Source organism: Vitis vinifera, chromosome 4 (genome assembly GCF_030704535.1).
Source record: "Vitis vinifera cultivar Pinot Noir 40024 chromosome 4, ASM3070453v1".
In the NCBI taxonomy this organism is placed as follows: Eukaryota; Viridiplantae; Streptophyta; class Magnoliopsida; order Vitales; family Vitaceae; genus Vitis; species Vitis vinifera.
In genome coordinates, this window is record NC_081808.1 from 18908160 (window position 1) to 18930569 (window position 22410).

General features: G+C 37.2%; 2 protein-coding genes across 13 annotated transcripts; both read left to right on the forward strand.

The window, feature by feature from the left end:
* The first annotated feature begins 4489 nt into the window (after positions 1-4489).
* LOC100258119 (protein DA1-related 1) lies at positions 4490-11931 on the forward strand. Of its 4 annotated transcripts, none has more exons than XM_010650908.3 (13): positions 4490-5018; positions 5206-5326; positions 6210-6361; positions 6609-6708; positions 7551-7686; positions 8507-8627; positions 8769-8852; positions 10209-10328; positions 10462-10674; positions 10783-10845; positions 10958-11076; positions 11165-11223; positions 11376-11931. In XM_010650908.3, exons 3-13 carry the CDS (start codon positions 6251-6253, stop codon positions 11714-11716), a joined length of 1467 nt encoding a protein of 488 aa, XP_010649210.1. In that variant the 5' UTR covers positions 4490-5018; positions 5206-5326; positions 6210-6250; the 3' UTR covers positions 11717-11931. The 4 variants fall into 4 exon arrangements, with proteins under 4 accessions (XP_010649210.1, XP_010649209.1, XP_059592365.1 ...); XM_010650907.3 differs by lacking the exon at positions 4490-5018 and adding an exon at positions 5019-5100; XM_059736382.1 differs by lacking the exons at positions 4490-5018; positions 6210-6361 and having other exon boundaries at positions 5107-5326.
* A 920-nt stretch (positions 11932-12851) lies between these two features.
* Positions 12852-21142, forward strand: LOC100244429 (protein DA1-related 1). 9 transcript variants are annotated; one of them, XM_010650906.3, is made up of 14 exons: positions 12852-13772; positions 13879-13991; positions 14771-14919; positions 15012-15038; positions 15155-15257; positions 16113-16245; positions 17622-17742; positions 17888-17971; positions 19417-19536; positions 19673-19885; positions 19994-20056; positions 20168-20286; positions 20383-20441; positions 20592-21142. In XM_010650906.3, exons 3-14 carry the CDS (start codon positions 14812-14814, stop codon positions 20906-20908), a joined length of 1467 nt encoding a protein of 488 aa, XP_010649208.1. In that variant the 5' UTR covers positions 12852-13772; positions 13879-13991; positions 14771-14811; the 3' UTR covers positions 20909-21142. The 9 variants fall into 9 exon arrangements, with proteins under 9 accessions (XP_010649208.1, XP_059592367.1, XP_010649207.1 ...); XM_010650905.3 differs by having other exon boundaries at positions 13229-13688; positions 15009-15038; XM_010650904.3 differs by having other exon boundaries at positions 13357-13772; positions 15009-15038.
* Positions 21143-22410: the final 1268 nt, after the last annotated feature.

A 22410-nucleotide genomic window follows, 5' to 3' on the forward strand; every position in this document is an offset into this window, starting at 1 on the left:
ATTGAAAGTTGACTTACTGGTTGCCCAATTACTCCAACTCCAACATGGATTTGCTTATCGAATTCCAGGAAGAAAACGCCTTTGGAAATATATTCCCAGGGTTTTGCTTTCACCAAATCAGAAACATTTATTCTTCTGTCAAATAGATGAATTTGTGTGGTTTTAAATAAACACCATTGGAAAAGTTCCAATCCTTTTATGTGGCTGAGTTGTTTTTCCTGAACCTAACTTCAACAGGCAATTGATGCCCTGAACTTGAAAGTACCAAATATAAAGAATCAGATTCCTTATCTGTGAAAGGACCATCTCCAGAAAAGTCATAAGTCTCAATCAAGTATAGCTAAAATGGAGGACCATATCTCAAAAGTTTGCCTAACTCAAACATGGCTAAAATGGTTATGTTTTCCAATAACGTTACATCTTGACTGCACTAAATCGTAACGATCCCATATTTAATACTCCTTTGCTAAAGTTCTTTCTTGTTTTTTAATTCTGAAAGCACGCACGGGGCTTGCTACTGAAAGAAAAATGTGGGCGCTCACCGCATTCTCCTTTGGGTTATTTCTGAAGGTTTACTGCAAAGTATAGTCTTTGGAATCCATCATTGCTACCCAAGTGGGGTAGTCAAACAATTGAAAGATTTTACATTCTGCTGCTCTGAATTGCATGAAATAAATGAACAAATTAATAATTATTCTTAATTTTATTTATAAGAAGAACACTGATGTCATTGTATCTATTTGGAAAGAATTTCCGTAACTATGGTCCGGCTACTTTTTTTCTTTCTTTGGAAAGTATTCATGAGATTTTATTGAAGTCCAAACTGTTAAATTTGCAGAAGTCATTGAAGATAGTACTAAGAGAGACAGAAAGAAAGGAGGGAAGAAGGGGTTAATGATATATATATATTCACCGATTTCCAACCCTTGAAAAAAACGAAGTTTGTGCGGAGGTTTTTCTGGTTAAACCAGCAGGTTCTTCCTCGTGTACATCAACTTTAGCAACACATCTGAACATGAAGTTGAAGACGGCGTTAAGAAAGGAACAGGAACCATTAACAGACATGTCTGTAGGCTTGTTCTTCTTCATCTTCTGCTTCTCCTTGAACCACTTCTTCGTCCTATCCGGAAAGCTTTCTTTCCTCGAGAAGGTGTAGCTTCTGAGGTATCTTTGCCTGGAAACGTAGTTGTCATGGCACATGGACTTGGTTGAGCTTAACATTCTCAAGAACTCTGCATCTGCTTCAGGCCATTGGTAGAGCTTCATGAAGCTTACTTTAACTGGGGTTTCCACATCTAAACAGCCGGCAAGACAACTGGGGTTCATCTTCTTTCTTCTTTCTTCTTCCTTGGCTTTCATATGAGTTCCCTTTTCTCAGTGCATTGTATATAGAACTATTACTCACATGCAGTTGATATGTTTTCGTGCATGACCCAGACTGCACTTAATCTATTTGGAATCCTCTTGACAACCACAAATCAACAGGACTAGAAATTTAGAGCCAAATGAAAACCAAGCATTTTCAGATAGGGATTGAATTTCTGGTATCATCTCAATCTAATCCCATGTAAGATGTAACACTAGTCTTTGAAAATTTGAACTTGAAACCTTTTTCATGAGTACTACTTTTAATTTTTAATCTGAAAAATCATCTTTCTGAGGTGATGGGACCACTGGAGGGGACCAAGGGATTGTTGAAAAAGCAAGAATACAGATCATAAGAAGTGGTGATGGGTGAGAGTGAGCATAATGTAATTTTGTTTTGTGGGATGAGAATGACCTCTGAGTGGTCGAAGCTCTAGACAGTCACTGTTTGTGGATGGGCGCGAGATATATGTAAGATTAAAAATTCAAAATTGGTTTATAATAATAAGCAAACAGTGGGAGAAAGCAACGTGATGGTGAATAGCGACACACATTCTGCGGAAAACGCTCATAAATTCAAATATCTTTTTGGTTTGTTGCAGAGAATCTTTGGCTCTTGTCTTCTCTCTTTGTTTTGACCTTCATCTACCCCTTCTGCCTCTGCACATATATATATATAATTTAATTAATAAGTAATTGTTTTGTCTCCACTGCAAGCGCATCCATGATCCAACAAGCCAGAGATAATCAACATCCCAATCAAACGCCCAGATTTGTTGTTGGGCCGAATATGTCCTCAGTTCAAATGTTTCATTCCTATGCATGACTCGCAGCCCAAGAAGCCCATTGTAGTTTCATCTATTTTCTATCCTCAAACACTCCAAAATTCAGCTTTGGTTTTGACCCCATTCATGTTGTATTCAAATCAAAATTTGGGACAAACCAAAACCTATTTCATATCATAATATTTATAATCTATAATAATACTTATTTTGTTTTTTTTTTTTTTTGAAAAGTGTCAAACTATAATTATATTATAAAATATTTTTTTTTAAAGACAGATAAAAATTTTATTATTATTATTATTTTGTCTTGAACAATTATTTAAATTATGGTATAAATATATTCCAAATAATGTTTAAAAAAAATAAATTAATGACTCAAACTTGATGCAACCTGAAATTGACCCATACTAATTCAGATTCAATTTGATAACTTGAACCTAGCCACGCTCAACCTATACTCTAAAAGATGAGGTTGGTTAATTACCCCAAGTTAAAAGTCAAGCTCGGATAGGTTGATTGGACATTTTAAATTCAGATAGGACTTGGGGGCTCAGACCCAATTTTTAGGCCCGATCCAAACCCAAGAATGAATTTGGGACTTGGGAATGGACCTTTGTGATTGGCTATGCCCCGCTTGGGCCTAATACCCTCTCATCGATGGATGGGCAATGGCCAGACCTTGTGGCCATTTTGAATATTCTCAGAAAAAGGGTTCAATTTACCAGACACTTTCCTCCGTGGACATGATAATGAAATCATACACTTGTGATTTGTGACGTGCGAATGAGAAATCCACGCAATTGAGTGCGAACAAAAAAAAAAAAAAAAAAAAAGGCGATTTTCCCATGGGATGCAAAACCTTTTCTAATTGTCTTTTGGCACATGAGGCGTGGTAGGATCGTATTCACAAAGACCCATCAAAGCACCATGGTGGTGGGGGAGGCGGAATCTCTAGTCCTTGCTGGGTCCTGTGGGTCGATTTGACGGACCCTGAACACAATCGAAATTGTGATAGTGCACACAAGATCGTCCATATCCATTTCAAAGAAAGACGCGGGCACAAGCATCTGAACCGAAAGGAAAAGACAAAATGGGTAGGCAAAACAGTCATATCATGGGGAGGTGGCATTCAATGCTACAAATAATTTTGTAAGAGACTAGCAGGCAAATTTTAATGATGCCCAAGGACAGAAGCTTTGGGTGCTTGTTTTCTCAGTGGTACCTTGTTTCAGATGAAGGAAGGTTTAGGTTACAGTGGGGTCGGTGCAGTGGACTAAGTGGACCCTGTAAGTAGAATTTGCGAATTTTTTGTTGAGATCCGCAAGATACTGCTTTCAAGCTACTGGCGTCACAAATGTTCAAACAAGGAAAGAATAATAACTTAAACAAAAAAAGTATTGGCCGGAACATCAAATTTCCAGCAAACAACGTCAGAGCCAACATGGGGTAGGTGGAGTGCTTAATCAGAGGAGCATGGCTTTGCCCCAGTAAGAAGCATGCAATTGAAAGATTCGGGTCATTCCCTGTAGGCATCCGATTCTCACACAAGTCTAAAGTGGTGATGAAGTAGAGTTAGGATTCTAATCTTTAGAGCCAAGTAGTATATATGCACACAAATTTAGGAAACACAAGTTAACACCAGTGAATGGTAAAAGGGCTTTGATTTGGGAAGCTCAACTAATAATTAGCCAATAACTGTTACAATCATGAAATTTAGGCTCACATGATCTGGATCTAGGCGATTGTTGGGCTGTCTTGCTTTCTTAATCATAACCCTTTAATCAATGAAAAGGAGAGATCAGGAAGCATTGAGACATGCGGCCAGGATCATCGCAGTGCATGGAAGTGCCCATTCTCTTCTTCAAAATGTTTTGCTTGCTCATTTATAGTAAATTTTGTGTCATTGAAATTGTGTGGGGGCCTGGGCCAGTCAGATTCTGAGGTGGGTGGTTACCTTCCTCTGCTTGTAGTGGCTTGAGAAAATACTACTGGGCGATAAACATGCTGATTTCATAGCCCACCAATCTGACAAAGTCTCTCTAGGTGGGGGATAACCATGCTTAGGTATTGCTGGGTTTGTGATCCAGATGTTGGAATCATTTCAAGAAGGTGGAAGCACTAACCCACAAACCCAGATGTAGAAATTAATTTAATAGAAAGAATGGTATGTGTTGGTCAAGTTTCCTGAGTTTTTTGGGAACAACAAAAATGGCAATTCAGAATTATGATCTTCAGACCCTGCACCCAGAATTTGGTGCAAATCATGGTTTAATGGAAAGGTCAATCAGTCCTGGTATAGTTACTTTAGGATGATTAATCTTTATCCTGTTGTGCAACCCAATCTCCACTCAGTAAATATTACTTAACTTGACCACGTGGGAGGATTTGATTAAAAGAGATGCAGTGTGGGTTCTACCTTTGGGAGGTACCAAAAAGATTTCACCAATGAGTGAGATCACATGTGCGGTCGAATCTTCTAGTATTTGAATCTTAGCCTTATAATTCCATTTATTTGGATTTTTAGATCTTTTTTTATCACTGAAAGATGGAGAGTTCCATTTTTTCCATTTTATTTTCTGAAAATAAACAAGTGGACGGTACGTAGTTTGTCAATTGTCAGTAAGAGTTACAGTGGAAAAAGGTCGGGAGAGAGAGAGAGAGAGTGGAGAAGCAGTTAAAAGAATTTTGGAACATCTAGTATGACTTGGGATGGCATTTTGTCTCCACGAAGAATAAGAGGCTTGGGGTTTTTGACGCTTGGTGGATTGGTGGTGGAAAAATGACAAGAAAATGGACCCACATGCAAGAAAGAAGAGGGAATTTTACAGTGGTTGATGCCACTATCCTCTGTCCTTTTGGTTGTTTAAGGTAAGGTGACGAAGCCATAAATAGCTTTCAACTCTTGCATTTTTCTTGCGGCCCTTTTAGCGTGGATATGCGTAGGATTCAAGTACCATTCATTTCATTTCCTGCCTTTCCCTTTTTTTTTTCCCCTCTTTTACTGGGATGTTCATCTAACTTTATTTGTAAAATTTCTTCTCTGGATTCATGGCAGTTAAGGGTATCAAGGAAAATATCTAGTCTCCTCTTTAATCTTTACTTGCTTACTTTGCCTTCAAGCCAATTCTGGGATCGATCAGATTCCATTATGCCTGCAGATTCTTAATCTGTTTCAGGTGAGTTACTGACGCATGATTCTCTCTCTCACCCCATTTTAGTGAATTACTTTTGCATACCATGTCAAGAATCTAACAGGCATATCAGGCATGTGGAATCAGTTTCCTTCCTTTTTCCAATCATTTGATGGATGGTGGAGGGTGTTGTTATATGAACATGAGATTTGCTGGTATTTAATAAAATTTCGTAGCTATTTCATGCTGTTCGGAGTGGGCGTCAGATTGGGGTTTTGGGTAAATGATTCATTTTGGCAATTCTGTATTTGGGGTGTGTCGGTCGTAGTGTTCTTGCCTCCTGCACATTGATTTTGTCATTGATCATGAAAATTGCCTTTGATTAGATAGGATGTAGGCACCCTTTTGTTGGAATTCAGGTTTGGAATGCAGGAATCTGAAATTCACAAGGTTTTACTCATCACTCCACTATCTTCTGAATCACTTAGGAAGCTTGAGTGCTTTATCTTTGCTAGACTGTGCTAGAAGGGATAATTTTCATTCAGAATTTTCACTCTTTCTTTCCCTTTTCCCCTTTTTCCCTTCCTCTCAATATATAATTATCGAGTTTTGAACCATGGTTTAGATATTTATTTTCCAATTTAAGTGCTTGTCAGGCTGCTTCTTTTGTGATTGCAATATAATCTTAAATGTCCTTGTAATCTTATTTCTTATTCACCTTCTTAAAAACGGGCTGGAAAACCATTGTTTCCCTATGTTTGTCTAAGGATTCAAAATTGTTTTAGAAGGAAAGATTTTTGCAGATCTCCATCTAAAAGAATTGGATATAAATTGAGGATCAAAGTAATCACTTGCAGTAGTCACACTTATACCTAGCCATGACTTTTTTATGGCATTTCTTTTACCTATGAAAATGACTTGGGTGCAGGCAAGATTTTGCCAGCCCACAAGGGAATAAAATTTCTCATTATGGATTGGCTAACCAAGATTCTAAAAGGCTCTGGCCATAAAATCTCAGAAGGCCAGTATCATGGGAGATATGGGGATGACAGAATTTGGGAAGAGCCGTCAACTCCTGTGGTATGGTTCCTGCTGTTTATTGATTATTTTATTTTTTTACATATAGATATCTTGCTCATCACTCATATAAGGTTAGTCTAGTCAGTTCTGTGAGAGTAGCATTGTGATAAGATGAAATCTTCACTTCAAGTTAGTTTATGAAGCAGAGGAGCCACACCAAAGTTCTTTTTGTTACTTTTACTAACTAGATTTATCCTATGAAGTTCCTTCTGTGTTAGTTTTATGTTGTTGGGAAACTCGAATGCAGGATGTATCCACAGATTTTGACCATGATGATCTTGCTGTTGCTATGGCTCGTTCCCTTGAAGATTACCCTGAGGAAGATCAGAAAGGGAAAAAAGTAGTTGGTAAGTCACATGGTTATAGGGTGTGACAATGAACATCCATGCCAATAATGCTGTTGGAAACTGCTAATTGCTCTTATCAAACACGATACAATATTGCAGGTGCTTAGAATTGTTGAAGAAACAAAATGTAACAGGGTACCTTTGGTATTACTTTATAGATGTGAATTAGTGCTTTTCCACCTTTCTGGGGATCTTAATTGTTACCTCAGAATTTTGTTCATTCTCACTAAATGATCTTGTGCTTTACAGATAGAGTACAAGTATTTCAGCTGTGTTTCTGTTTGTTTTGGTAATTTTCTTTTTTAATGTCAATTAGAGTTAGAATCTATGCTTTTTGCTAGACATCATTCAACTGTTTTGATATATGTATTTCTCATCTTATACTCTTCAACCTGCCATGATAGGATCTAGCAAACTGTTTCTGGCAGATAGTAGTTCTACCCTGATTCTTGTTGTGGTAGATTAGTTTAGGGCACAAGTTCAGAGTCTCATGTTGGTTAGGGCTTGACCTATGATCATGTGCAATTGTATATGGAAATGCTTCAATCATGAAAATGCTTCTAAAGGTCCTTCCTGATTGAAGTTTTAATTGCCAAAAGAGATGATTTAACATTGATGTTTTTCCTCTATGCTCTTGTCTGAGACTCTTTTAAGTTAAAAATGAAGACAATTGTCTTAGAAACTTCCTGCAAACTTTGCTTACACTGTGACATGGATAAGATTCCTTACAAGGGAATATTCAATAATTATTTTTCCATTGAATGCATCTTATTTTTATATGATCCTATAGAGTAAATATTTCTTGTCTCTTAGTTTTTTTTTTTTTTCTATTTATCTGTTAGATACTGAATCTCAATTGGAGGAAGATGAACAACTTGCTAGAGCTCTTCAAGAGAGTTTGAACGTGGAGTCTCCTCCTCGACATGATGCTGGAAATATATTTCAACCTTTTCCATCATTCTTTTCACCTGGTTATAGGTACATGCTGTTACCTGTGAACCCTTTCCTAAAAGTTTAATTTCTCTCACTTGCAGATTATTCTAATTTTAAGTGCTGAAGAAATTTTAAGAGGAAAATAAAACTTTATTTCATTGTGATTCAGTTTTGAGCCTTCTAAAATAAGTAGTGATTGTATCCCTGGTAGGGGGAGTTAGGTGGTTAATCATGTTTGTATGTGCATTTCTGATTTGGAAACATTGCTTTACTTGATTGCGGAGAAAGCTTGCAAAAAGAAATGAATGCTCCCCAACCTATCGGAGGATTGAGGGAAACTTGAGAAATGTTGTTGCTTTACTTGTCAAGCCATTGCATCCTAAGCCTTCACCAAGTTCCAGATCAAGAGTAGGATGCTTAAAAAGATGCAATCTGTAAAGGTTAGGAATCTTATATTGTTAAGAAATTGGGACCATATGTATTTCCTTGGTGTCTTTCATACGCTAAACAAACACTAGAGATGTTAAAAGAATGAAGCATCCGATAGGTAGAATAATAGAAGCATGTAACTGTAAAATGTGTTAATAAGTTATAAAGAGGAAATATGTTTGTCACTATCTGAGTCCATGGTCCTATGATAACAGCAGATGACATTCAAAACATGCTGACTGTTTCACTTTGATGTTTGCAAAATTGGACAACAGAACAGCCTTATGCAACATGATGCAATTTTATATGGGACTTGTACATATAACATTAACTGTTTGATAAATAGGGCTTCTCATGTTTTATGTCATTCTCCTGCATGTGTGTCATGGACTTCGTATGAGACCTCACATGGTTAATTACACAATATCACTTGTAGGATCTGTGCTGGGTGCAACTGCGAGATTGGTCATGGAAGATATTTGAGTTGCATGGGTGCTGTTTGGCATCCAGAATGTTTTCGTTGCCGTGCTTGTGGGCTTCCCATTTTTGAACATGAGGTCCAAATCCAGTTCAGATTTATTCTAGTTTTGGTCTGGCATTGGCTAATGAAATGCTTGGATCCAAAGCTGATTTTCCAGTAATTTTGGTGGTTCTATGGAATGCACTTGCTAATTTTCATTTTTTCCTTTCTTTGATAGTTTTCTATGTCCGGAAGTCATCCTTATCACAAATCATGCTACAAGGAACAAAATCATCCAAAATGTGATGTTTGCAGGAACTTTGTAAGTGTCAATCCTAAGGCCGGACAACATAACTTTATATTCTGCAAAAGCTAGTTCTATTTATCTCATCTATATCCAGTATGACTATGGAAAGTATTCTTTTGTTACCAGCTTTCAACATCATATCATGCCCTAGCAATATGAACTGTTCAGTATATATTTTTTAGATCGGTCTTTTCTCCTTTCTTTTTCCTTTCCTAATAATCTGATATCATAGTATTGCTTAGTGATCAAATGCTTCATTAACAGAAACTCTAGACCGAGGAAATGTAAAATCTAATACTCTCACCAATTTTTTACCTGCATTAATAAGTACCAAGGAGCTGTTTGAAAAATCATAAAATTGCCAGCCAATTTTGACATAGCTGAAATCCGTTGTTCATTTCTTTTCTGATGGCACGGTAAGCAGACTGGCGTAAAAGAAAGTTTGAAAATTATGTCTCTTAAAGTGAAAAGTGTAAATCATTTATGATCATTTTCCTGCTATTCTTGTTGCTTTAGTTTAAATAAGCTGGACCATTCTCTGAATTTCCAAGACTGGATACAAGGTTGTTTGTGAAAGTAATTGCATAGGAGAATGAATGAATCCTAATGGTCTGTGGAAGGATTTCAATTACCTATTTGTAGCAGATAACCTCCAAAGTTATCATTTTGTCTAGAATTGTTTGCACTGTCAAAATATCACTTCCCCTCCTTGTTTAGGTTTGCTGCTAATAAAAATGACAGAGTAGGGGATCCCTGGATGGAGGAGGATGGGCATGGTTTTTGGAATCTTTGCCTTTTTTAAGGGCTTTCATGACTGGGAGTTGGAGGCAGTTGGCACACTTTTTGGGCCCATTCATGAAGTGACTGTCCAAGGATCAGATATGGATAGATTAATGTGGAGGGAAGAGGAGAATCGGAGCTTGTCCATCAAGTCTTGTTATTATTCCCTTTCTGCTGAATTCTTTGAGAAGTTTCCAGCTAAAGGGATTTCTTGTTATCATTTCTCAAAAAATTGACCAACTGAGTGGATATCTGTTTTTGGGGGGCATTGGTCTTAGGATGGGCTAATACAATCTACATCCATTCTCATTTAGTGCTTCTTGGATCCAGTCAATGGCTTATTCTTTACCACCATTGCTATCTTTTGACTGGATTGGCTACTTAGTTCTAGTGCTTGTAAAATATATTTTTCTTGCAGATACTTCTATAACTCAGGTTTTGAGTTATGAATATTGTCTTCTAGTTTACCATGATTTTCTACATTATGAAACTATTTTGAATAAACTAGATGTGCAATGTATATTTGTTTCTTTTGTATGTTTTTCACAAATGATACTGTAGCATCAATGTATTTCTTTCCTTTTTGTACAGATTCCAACAAATGCAGCTGGACTTATTGAGTATAGAGCACATCCGTTCTGGATGCAAAAGTACTGTCCCTCACACGAGCATGATGGAACTCCTCGGTGTTGTAGTTGTGAAAGAATGGAGGTTAGTTGGAAGAAGATACAACCCCCCATCCCACACACACTGAAGAAATCTTCTTGTAGCTTGATGATAAACAACAGATCTCTAATTTTTCTTTTTTGGTATTTCTTTATGGAAAATCTGCCAACCCATGCAGGCAAGGGACACTAGATATCTATCACTTGATGATGGTAGGAAACTATGTCTGGAGTGTCTGGACTCTGCTATCATGGAAACTGTAGAGTGCCAGCCTCTTTACCTTGAAATACAAGAATTTTATGAGGGTTTGAATATGAAAGTGGAGCAGCAAGTCCCTCTTCTCTTGGTTGAGAGACAAGCACTAAATGAGGCCATGGAGGGAGAAAAGAATGTAAGGGCTAATGCATTGAAGTGATCATTTTTCATAGCAACAGGTACTTTCTTGTCTTTTATTTTAAGCTTCCATCAAGTTTGAATGTTCTCTTTATTTTATGGGCAGGGACATCATCACTTGCCTGAGACTAGAGGACTCTGCCTGTCCGAAGAACAGACTGTTAGCACTGTAAGGATTTCGTTCTCAGAAATCTAACGTCAAATTTTGTTGTGTGATATACTTAGAGGAACGAATTTGTTAGTGGATTACAAATGTATGCTTATGTCACTGTAATGACCAGATTTCGGGGAGGCCTAGGATTGGCACAGGCTATCGGATTATAGACATGATGACAGAACCTTATAGGCTAATCCGTCGATGTGAAGTGACAGCAATTCTCATTTTGTATGGGCTCCCAAGGTACATCTCTTATACCCTCTATAGCAAATTGTTTACTTGCTTTAGTAGTTTTGATGCATGTGGCAAAAACAACCTTCCTTGAATACAGGTTGCTGACTGGGTCGATCCTGGCTCACGAGATGATGCATGCATGGCTCCGACTGAAAGGTACTTTATCTGTTCAGTGACAAATGTTGCATTGACAATAGTTTCTATTTAAGTTCTCTGAAATATGATTAATCCATGTTCTTCAAATATTGCACTTCCTGTGTTTCCATTCATAATGAGAAGCTAGAAATTAATAACCAAGTGTTTGGCAGGATATCCAAATCTGAGTCAGGATGTTGAAGAAGGCATCTGCCAGGTGTTGGCTTATATGTGGTTGGATTCAGAGATATATTCAAGTGCTGGTAGTGATGTTGCTTCGGCTTCTTCTTCTTCTTCATCATCATCATCATCATCATCCTCATCCACAACATCAAAGAAGGGTGCACGGTCTCAGTTTGAGAAGAAACTTGGTGAGTTTTTCAAACACCAGATAGAGACGGATAGTTCACCAGCTTATGGGGACGGATTTAGAGCAGGTAACCAAGCAGTGCAGAAGTACGGCCTCAAGAGTACCCTTGACCATATTCGGCTGACAGGAAGCTTTCCTTACTGAGAGCTGACCAATAACTCAGCCCTATCATCTTTTAGTTTTACAGGACCTAGACCCAACATGAATTATGAACATCACAAGAATAAGTAAGCAGCTAAATGCCGCTTCTCATGCGCAATTGCTGTAATTCCCCAATAGTGGGCGCCACATATTTTACTATTTTGCCTAATAATTAATAACATATAGGGAAAAAAAAGAAGTTAGAATTGCTTATGACATTTCCTCTGTTCAACTATTAGAAGCTTTGATCCATTGTGCAGAAGTACATCTCACTGCTTGGGTAAGCCTCTAGAGAGGAAACAGCCCAGCCATAAGTGATGTAATTAAGCAGCAAGTTTTCTACTGGTTTCAATGTTTCATCATTTTATACAGCATACAACTCCAGTTATTTCCAGCAACCATTGGAAGCATAATGGAGATAATTTCATTTAGTAGTAGAGGAACATATTTATTTTCCCAGTTATGAAGCCAACTCCGGTGCTCCTCTCTCTCTCTCTCTCTCTCTCTCTCTCCAGCTGATCATCCTCTTTGAGAATATTGATGAGCTCTCTCCTCTTGAGAAATTTCACCAAGTTGGGAGGATTCTAATATTTCATATTTATTAATAGCACTTCAGTTTTCTGAAATTATTATGACATTGTCGGCTAATGGGGTTATGATATTGGTGAAATGAATTTATTGCCCTTCATTAATTAAATATGTTCATCAAAATATCATATTTTAGTGCATTGGAATAACTAGAAAATACAGTGCTACATAATTGAAAATTGAAAGGCCTCAATCCTAATCGCCTAGACATGCCCACTAGTTAGCCTACCCCTTTAGGGAAATACTCTCAGACCCGATCTTTAGGAATGAATTTGGGATTTTGAGAATCTACCTTTGTGACCGACTATGCCGCGTGTGGGCCTAATCCCCTATCCCTCTCATCCACATGGTGTTGCCATTTGAATAATCCAAGAAAAAGGGGTTCGATTTACGAGACACTTTCCCCCGTAGACAATGATAATGAAATTCATACAAGTGTGATTTGTGACGTGCGCATGCGAAATCCACGCAATTTAATTGCAAAAAGAAGGCAACTTTTCCGTGAGGGAGCAATGCCACAACTTTTCTAATTGTCTTTTGAGTGGGCTTGGCTGAGCCCCTGAACACGATCAAAATTGAAACAGTGCGCACAAGACCGTCCATATCTATCACAAGGAAAGATGGGGGCTCCAGGGAAAAGACAAAATGGGTGGGCAAAACAGCCATATCATGGGGAGGCGGCTTTCTATGGTACAAATTATTTTGTAAGAGACTAGCAGTCAAATTTAGATGATGGTAAAAGACACAAGCCTTGGGTGCTTGTTTCAGCGGAAGGGAGGTTCAGGCTAGAATGGGGTGGGTGCGGTGGGCCATATGAAAATGCTTTGTTATAAGGAACTGCTTTCACCGTACTGGCTTCACCAATGTTCAAAACAAGGAAAGAATAATAAATAAATACAAGTATCGCCTGAACTGGAACATCAAGGAGTCCAGCAAACAACGTCTGAACGTCAGACTCATCATGGGGTACTTAATAGAAAAAACCCCATTGATCAATGAAAAGGCGAGAGCATGATGAATTAAGACACGGGGCAGGGATCATTGCAGTGCATGGAAGTTCCTATTTTCTTCTTCAAAATAAGTTGATTGAAAGATATGCAGTTAACTAGCCAATTCATTTTAATTTTCAGAAAATAAACAAGAGATCAGTAGTTTGTCAATTGTCACTAAGAGGTACGGACGCGAGGAAGAGGGAGAGAGTGGCAAAGCAGTGAAGACTTTTTGTCTCCACGAAGACGAAGACTTTGGGTTTTTTGACGCCTGGTGAATTGGTAGTGGAGAAATGGAAAGAAAATGGACCCACATGCAAAAAACGAAAAAGAAAAGAGAGAAAGTGTTACAGTTGTTGATGCCCCTTTCCTCGGTCCTTCTGGTGGTTTTTAGGAAGGTAAGATGAAGAAGCCACAAATAAAACTTCAACTCTTGCATTTTTCTTTCCTGCCCTTTTAGCGTGGATGTGCGAAGGATCCAAGTACTCTTCATTTCATTTCCTGCTTTTCCTTCTTTTTTTCCCTCTTCTTTTACTGGGATATTCATCTGACTTCATTTGTAAAACTTCTTCTCTGGATTCATGGCAGTTAAGGGTATCAGGGAGACTATCTACTCAGCTCTTTAATCTTTCCTTGCTTACTTTGCCTTCAAGCCATTTCTGGGATCGACCGGATTCCATTTTGTCTGCAGATTCTTACAGGTGACTTACTGACACATGATTTTGTGTGTGTGTCTTTCTTTCTCTCTCCATTTTAGTGACTACTTTTGCATACCATGTCAAGAATCTAGCAGGCATATCAAGCTGGTGAAATCAATTTCTTTCCTTTTTTCAATCATTTGATTATTATTTGATGGTGGTGGAGGGTGTTCTTATATGAATATGAATATCAGTGTTTGTGTTCTTGCCTCCTGTGCATTGATTTTCGCCTTGATCATGAATATTGCTTTTGTTTGGATTAGATTTAGGCACCCTTTTGTTGGAATTCAGGTTTGGAATGTAGGAATTTGAAATTCACAAGGTTTTATTAATCATTCCACTATCTTCTGACTCACTTAGGAGGCTTGAGTTCAGTTTCTTTGCTAGACTCTGCTAGAATGGATAATTTTCATTTGGAATTTTCCCTCTTTCTTTTCCCTTTCCCCTTCTTTCTTTCCTCTCAAAATATAATGATTGAGGTTTGAGACTTGATATTGATATTTGTTTTCCAATTTAAGTGCTTGTCAGGATGCTTCTTTTGTGATTGCAATATAATCTTAAATGTTCTTGCAATCTTATGTCTTTTTCACCTTCTTCAAATCGGCGGGAAAGCCGTTGTTTCCCTATGTTTGTAATACCAGTCATTCATGTTCTTGATGAACTTATAAAAGAATTAGATCTAAATAGAGGGTCAAAGTAATCACTTTCAGTATTCACGCATATAGCTAGCCATGACATTTTTTATGGTGTTTCTTTTACCTATGTAAATGACTTGGGTGCAGGCAAGATTTTGCTAGCCCACAAGGGAATAACATTTGTCCTTATGGATTGGATCAAGATCCTAGAAGGTTCTGGCCATAAAATCTCAGAAGTGCAATATCACGGGACAGATGGGGATGGCATAATTTGGGGAGAGCCTTCAATTTCAGAGGTAATTAAGGTTCCTGCTGTTTAATGATTACTTTTTTTATATCTTGTTCATCATTCATAAGGTTGATCTAGTTTGTTCTGTGAGAGTAGCAGCATGGTAGGATGAAATTCACACTTCAGGTTAGTTATGAAGCAGAGGAGCCTCTCTAAAATTCCCTTTGTTACTTTACTACCTAGATTTATCCTATGGAGTCCCTCCTGTGTTAACTTTATGTTGTTGGGAAACTTGAATGCAGGGTGCACCCACAGATTTTGATGATCAAGATATCGCAGTTGCTATTGTTCGTTCCATTGAAGATTATGAAGCAGAGGAAGATAAAAAACTGAAAAAGTTGGTTGGTAAGTCACACGGCTATAGGGGGTGACAATAAACATTCATGCCAGTAATGCTGTTGGAAACTGCTAATTACTCTTATCCAACACGATACAATATTACAGGTGCTTAGAATTGTAGAATAAAACAAAGTGTAACTAGGTACCTTTAGTATTACTTTCTATATGTGCACTGGTGGTGCTTTTTCACCTTTCTGGGGATCTTAATTGATACCTCAGGATACTGTTCACTTCATTCTCACTAAATGATCCTGTGTTTTGCAGATAGAGTACAAATATTTCAGCTGTGTTTCTGTTTGTTTTGATAATTTTCATTTTTAATGCCAATTATAGTTAGAATCTATGCTTTGCTAGACATCATTCAACTGTTTTGGTATATATTTCTCATCTTGTACTCTTCAACCTGCATTGATGGGATCTAGCAAACTATTTCTGGCAGGCAGTAATTGTACCCTGATTCTTGTTGTGTTAGATTAATTTAAGGCACATGTTCAAGACTCATGTTGGTTGGTGCTTGACTTATGATCATGTTCAAATTGTTTTGCATCATGAATATGCTTCTAAAGGTCTGTCCTGGATTGAAGTTTTAATTGGCAAAAGAGATGGTTTAACATCGGTGTTTTTTTTTTTCTCTATGCACTTTTCTGAGACTTGTAAGTTAAAAATGAAGGTATTTGCCTTAGGAACTTCGTGCAAACTTTTCTAACACTGTTAAATGGATAAGGTCCTTTACAAGGGAATATTCAATAATTATTTCATCACTGAATGCATCGTATTTGTTTTTTTATTTATTTTATTTTTTGGTCTAATAGAGTAAATATTTCTAGTCTCTTAGTTTTTTTTTTTCTATTTATCTGTAAGATAATGAATCTCAATTAAAGGAAGATGAACAACTTGCCAAAGCTCTTCAAGAGAGTTTGAATATGGAGTCTCCTCCTCGACGGGATGCTCGAAATATATTTCAACCTTTGACATTCTCCTCACTTGGTTTTAGGTATGTGCTGTTGCTTGTGAACCCTATTCTAAAAGTTTAATTTCTCACTTGCTGATTGTTCTAATTTTAAGTGCTGAAGAAATTTCAAGAGGAAAAACAAAACTTCATTTCATTTTGATTCATTTTTGAGCCTTTCAAAATAAGTAGTGATTGTATCTCTGGTAGGGGAGTTAGGTCATGGGTGGGCACTCCTGTTTGAATGTGCATTTCTGATTTGGAAACATTGCTTAACTTGATTGCTGAGGCAACTTACAAAAACAAATGAATGCCCCCCAACCTATCAGAGGATTGAGCAAAACTTGAGAAATGTTGTAGCTGAAACAACTTTTGACTTCTAAAAATGTCTTAGGTGGTGTTTGTTTTTTTGGCTTTTTGCTGAAAACCATTTAGTTTTAGAATTTAGGTTGTTTGTTTTTTTACTTTTTCATGACTTATTATAAACTTTTTACTAAATAGAAAAAGCCAAAATATGTGGCTTTTTCTAAATAGAAAAAATAACACAATGATTTTTTTTACTTTTTAATACTTAATAGAAATAAAATACTACAAAAACAAACAACCTAATAATTAATACTATTAAGTATTAAGGTTCTATTTAGAATTAAGTAAAAAAACAAACACCACCTTAGTCTTCTTCATGCTAACATATCTGCATACATTTGTGAAACAAGGCAAATTTTGATGGTGGTGCAATTATGGCTTCTATGTTTATGGTAATTCCTTGAGTTTGAAAACAGGATTGGCCTTCGACTTACATGGTTAAAATTCAAACAGTTGTACACACACACACACACACACACACACACACTTATATATATGTATATATACAATGGGAGGTATTTGAGAGTTGAGAAACAGGGTTAACTAGTCAAGCCATTGCATCCTAAGACTTTACCAAGTTCCAGATCAGAATAGGATGCTTAAAGGGATGCAATATGTAAGGGTTAGGAATCTACTATTGTTCAAAAATTGGGGCCATAGGGGTTTCCTTGGGTGTCTTTCATAGACTAAACAAACACTAGAGATGTTAAAACAATGAAGCATCCAATAGGTAGAATAATAAAAAAGTGTAATGTAAAATGTGATAGCAAGTTATAAAGGTGGGAAATATGTTTATCTGTCACTATCTGAGCCTGCTGCACTATGATAACAACAGATGAAATGCAAAACATGTTGAGGCTGTTTCACTTTGATGTCAGCAAAATTGGACGACAAAACAACCTTTTCCAACATGGTGGAATTTTGTATGGGACTTGTACATTTAACATTACCAGTTTCATAAATGGTGCTTCTCATATTTTTTGTCATTTTCCTGCATCAGTTTCATAGACATCATATGAAACCTCACATGGATGATTACACAATACCATTTGTAGGATCTGTGCTCGGTGCAACCTTGAAATTGGTCATGAAAGACATTTGAGGCGCATGGGTGCTGTTTGGCATCCAGAATGTTTTCGTTGTCATGCTTGTGGTCTTCGCATTTTTGATCTTGAGGTCCAAATCCAGTTCAGATTTATTCTAGTTTTGGTCTGACATTGGCTAATGAAATGCTTGGATACTAAGCTGATTTTCAACTAATTTTGGTGGTTCTATGGAATGCACTTGCTTATTTTCATTTTTTTCCCCCTTTGTTTGGTAGTTTTCTGTGTCTGGAAATCGCCCATATCATGAATCATGCTACAAGGATCAAAATCATCCAAGATGTAACGTTTGCAAGAACTTTGTAAGTGTCAATCCAAAGGCGGGACAATATAACTTTATATTCTGCAAAAGCTAGTTCTATTTATTTGATCTATATCCAGTATGAATATGTGAAGTATTCTTTGGTTACCAGCTTTCAACATCATATCATCCCTCCAAAAATAAACTGTTCAGTATCAATTTCAGTGGTTGGTCTTTTCTCCATTCTTTTCCCTTAACTAATAATCTGATTATCATATTCTTGCATAGTGATCAGAAACTTCATTAGCAGACACTCTAGACTGAGGAAATGTGAAATCTAATACTCTCACCATATTGTTACCTGCATTAATAAGTACCAAAGAGCTATTTGAAACACCATAAAATTGCCAGCCAATTTTTACATAGCTGATATCTATTGGTCATTTCTTTGCTGATGGCACTGTAAGTGGACTGGCCTAAAAGAAAGTTTGACGATTCTTTCTCTTGAAGTGAAAAGTGTAAATCAAGTAGGATCATTTTCTTGCTATTCTGTTTCCTTTAGTTTAAATAAGATGGACCATTCTTGGAATTTCTAAAACTGGATATAAGGTAGGTTGTGAAAGCAATTACATAGGAGAATGAATGAATCCTAATGGTCCAAGGAATGATTTCAATTACCTATTTATAGCAGACAACCTCCAAAGTTATGATTTTGTTTAGAATTGTTTCCCCTGTTAAAATATCACTTCCTCTCCTTGTTTAGGTTTGTTTCTAATAGAAATGCCAGAGTAGGGATCTCTGGATGGAGGAGGATGGGCATGGTTTGTGGAATCCTTGCTTTCTTAAGGGGTTTCATGATTGGGAGTTGGAAGCAGTGGGCAGATTTTGTTATTTCCGTCAAGTACTGATACAGTGACATTACATTTTCTTTTCCTATCAAATACAAGTTGTTTGTAAAAATATATTTGGGGCCCTAACTTCCTGTTGCATTTCTCTTTTTAGTTTGGTACCAAGTGCATCCAAAGGGTGACCTAAACTCAAAACTGAACTCAAGTAAACAGAATAAATATCCCCTACTATACTAGTCTTGTTGTACTTGTTTTTGGGGGTCATTGATCTTGGATGGCTATAGGATTTCATAAGTTGTATGCTTAGAGCTTCACATGCAAACCAGATAGGAAGATTTGGATTTAGGTAAAAGATACGCTTATCCAGGCATTTACTGCCTTCTTGGATGATCCTGTCAACGGCTCATTCTTCACCACCATAGCTATCTTTTGACCGGATTGGCTACTTAGTTCTGGTGCTTATAGAATATATTTTGCTTTCATATATTTACATAATTCAGGGGTTCTGAGTTATGAATGTTATCTTCAAGTTTACCATGATGTTCTACATTATGAAACCATTTTGAAGAAACTAGATGTGCAATGTATATTTGTTTCTTTTGTATGTTTTTCACAAATGATACTGTAGCATTAATGTAATTCTTTCCCTTTTGTACAGATTCCATCAAATGCAGCTGGAGAAACAGAGTATAGAGCACATCCTTTCTGGATGCAAGAGTACTGTCCCTCACATGAGCATGATGGAACTCCTCGGTGTTGTAGTTGTGAACGAACAGAGGTTAGTTGGAAGAAAATACAACCTCCCATCCCACATACTCACTGAAGAAATCTTCTCGTAGCTTGACAGATTAACAACTACAGATTTCTATTTTTCGTTTTGTATTTCTTTATAGAAAATCTGCCAACCCATGCAGGTAAGGGACATTAGGTATCTATCACTTGATGATGGTAGGAAACTATGTCTGGAGTGCCTGGACTCTGCTATCATGGATACACTAGAGTGCCAGCCTCTTTACCTTCAAATACAAGAATTTTATGAGGGTTTGAATATGAAAGTGGAGCAGCAAATCCCTCTTCTCTTGGTTGAGAGACAAGCACTAAATGAGGCCATGGAGGGAGAAAAGAGTGTAAGGACTAATGCATTGAAGTGATCATATTTCATACCAACAGGAATTTTCTCGTCTTGTATTTTAAGTTTCCATGAAGTTTGAATGTTCTCTTTATTGTATGGGCAGGGACATCACCTCTTGCCCGAGACTAGAGGACTCTGCCTCTCCGAAGAACAGACTGTTAGCACTGTAGGATTTTCTTTCTCAGAAATCTTACTTCAAATTTGTGGTGTGATATACTTTTAGTAACGTATCTATTAGTGGATTATGAATCTATGCTTATTTGGCTGTAATGACCAGATTTCGAGGAGGCCTAGGATTAGTACAGGCTATCGGATTATCAACATGATGACAGAACCTTGTAGGCTAGTCCGTCGATGTGAAGTGACAGCAATTCTTATTTTGTATGGGCTCCCGAGGTATTATATCTCTTATGCTCTCTATCCCAAAATGTTTACTTGCTTGATTAGTTTTGATGTATGTGTCGCAACCAAAAAATCCCTCCTAAAATACAGATTGCTGACCGGGACGATCCTGGCTCACGAGATGATGCATGCATGGCTCAAACTGAAAGGTACTTATCCGTTCAGTGACAAATATTGCGTTGACAATTGTTTCTATTCAAGCCCTCTGAAATGTGATTAATCTATGTTCTTCAAATGTTGCACTTCCTGTTTTCCATTCATAATGAGAAGCTAGAAATTAATAACCAAGTGTTTGGCAGGCTATCGAAATCTGAGACAGGATGTTGAAGAAGGCATCTGCCAGGTGTTGGCTTATATGTGGTTGGAATCAGAGATACATTCAAGCTCTGGTAACAATGTTTCTTCAGCTTCAACGCCATCATCATCATCCACATCAGAGAAGGGTGCACGGTCTCAGTTTGAAAAGAAACTCGGTGAGTTTTTTAAAGATCAGATAGAGACAGATAGTTCACCAGCTTATGGGGACGGATTTAGGGCTGGTAACCAAGCAGTGCAGCAGTACGGCCTCAAGAGTACCCTCGACCATATTCGGCTGACAGGAAGCTTTCCTTACTGAAAGTCGATCAATAACTCCCGCCCCATTATCTTCTAGTTTTACAGGACCTAGACCCACATGAATTATAAACATCACATGAAGAAATAAGCAGCTAAATGTTGCTTCTCGTGACCAATTGCTGAATTTTCCGTACTGTGGGCACCACTATTTTACTATTTTGCCTAATAATTATTAACATGTAGTAAAAAAAATTGGAATCTATGATCATATGTGTTTTCCCTTTTTTGTTTGTGACATGTCCTGTGTTCAATTGTAAGAAGCTGAGGTGCTTGTAGCCTAGGATTGCATGCCAACTAGCTTTCTAAATCTCTTTTCAAGAAACAGAGCTAGCTTTTTTGTTCTTCTTTTTTCAATTAAAATCAACGGTATTGGAAGCATAATGGCGATAATTTCATTCAGTAGTAAGAGGAACATATTTATTTTTCCGGCTATGAAGCCAACACCAGTGCTTGTCTCTCTCTCCAGCTATTCTGAATCATCTTACCTTTAATTTGCACCAGCAAGAGTGTCTCCTCTTTGAGAATATTGATGAGCTCTCCTCTTGAGAAATTTCACTTGGGAGGGTTCTAATATTTCATATTTTAATAGCAAAATGTCTTACAATTAGAGGAAAATGAGATGGACACCCTACAATGTTTTTGACAATTACATTGATACCACTCCAATTTTTTTAAATTATGATGGCTAGTGGACAATTCATCATCTAATTATGTTTTTTTAGGACCAGCACTCCTATTGAGGTGGTCACAATACAATCTTAGCAAGTTGAATTATCACATATCATAGAATTTAGGCCTAATCCTTGTAGATTTGAAGTTGAGCCTATGTGAGGGCAAACAATAATGGGTTGTGACTTCAGTGAGGCCCACTAGACATGACAAAAACCCTTTTTACTCATGTAGGCCTATGTGCCATGGGACGGAGGCTTGGCGTAGAAGATGGTGATGACATAGGGTTTTAGTGAGGTGGAAAGAAGGGCAACCATTGAGTTGTAGAAGATATAAGGTTTAAGGGTGAGAGTGAAGATGTGAATGGAGAGGATGAGGATGACAATGAAGATGATGGTGAGAAAGCATAATGTGACATTAGTGATGATGTTGATGACATTGAGTAATGGCCACCAAGTCATGTATGTGAAACCAAGGTTTGGTTAATGTCGGTTTTGATGATAATAAAACAAGGTTTAAAATTAATGATTATATTTCAAGTGTAATTAGGTAAGGCGATTTCCAAAGTGACAATTACAAAGACAAATTAAGCCAAGGAGAAATCATGAGGAAGAAGACCACCTCAATGAAAAGTGTTTTTCAAGACTCAAGCTTCATAAGATCTCTTTGTAAGGTTGTTGGTGCACTAGAATTTTCATGCATTAGATTCTTTACTTATGCACCAAAATCATCTAAGAGTTATTTTGTTTTAAATATTTTAAAAATTGGATGATTTCATGTTTTTAACTAAAACCTCGTGTCAAATGTTTTTCAAACTTGTTTTAAAATGTTTTA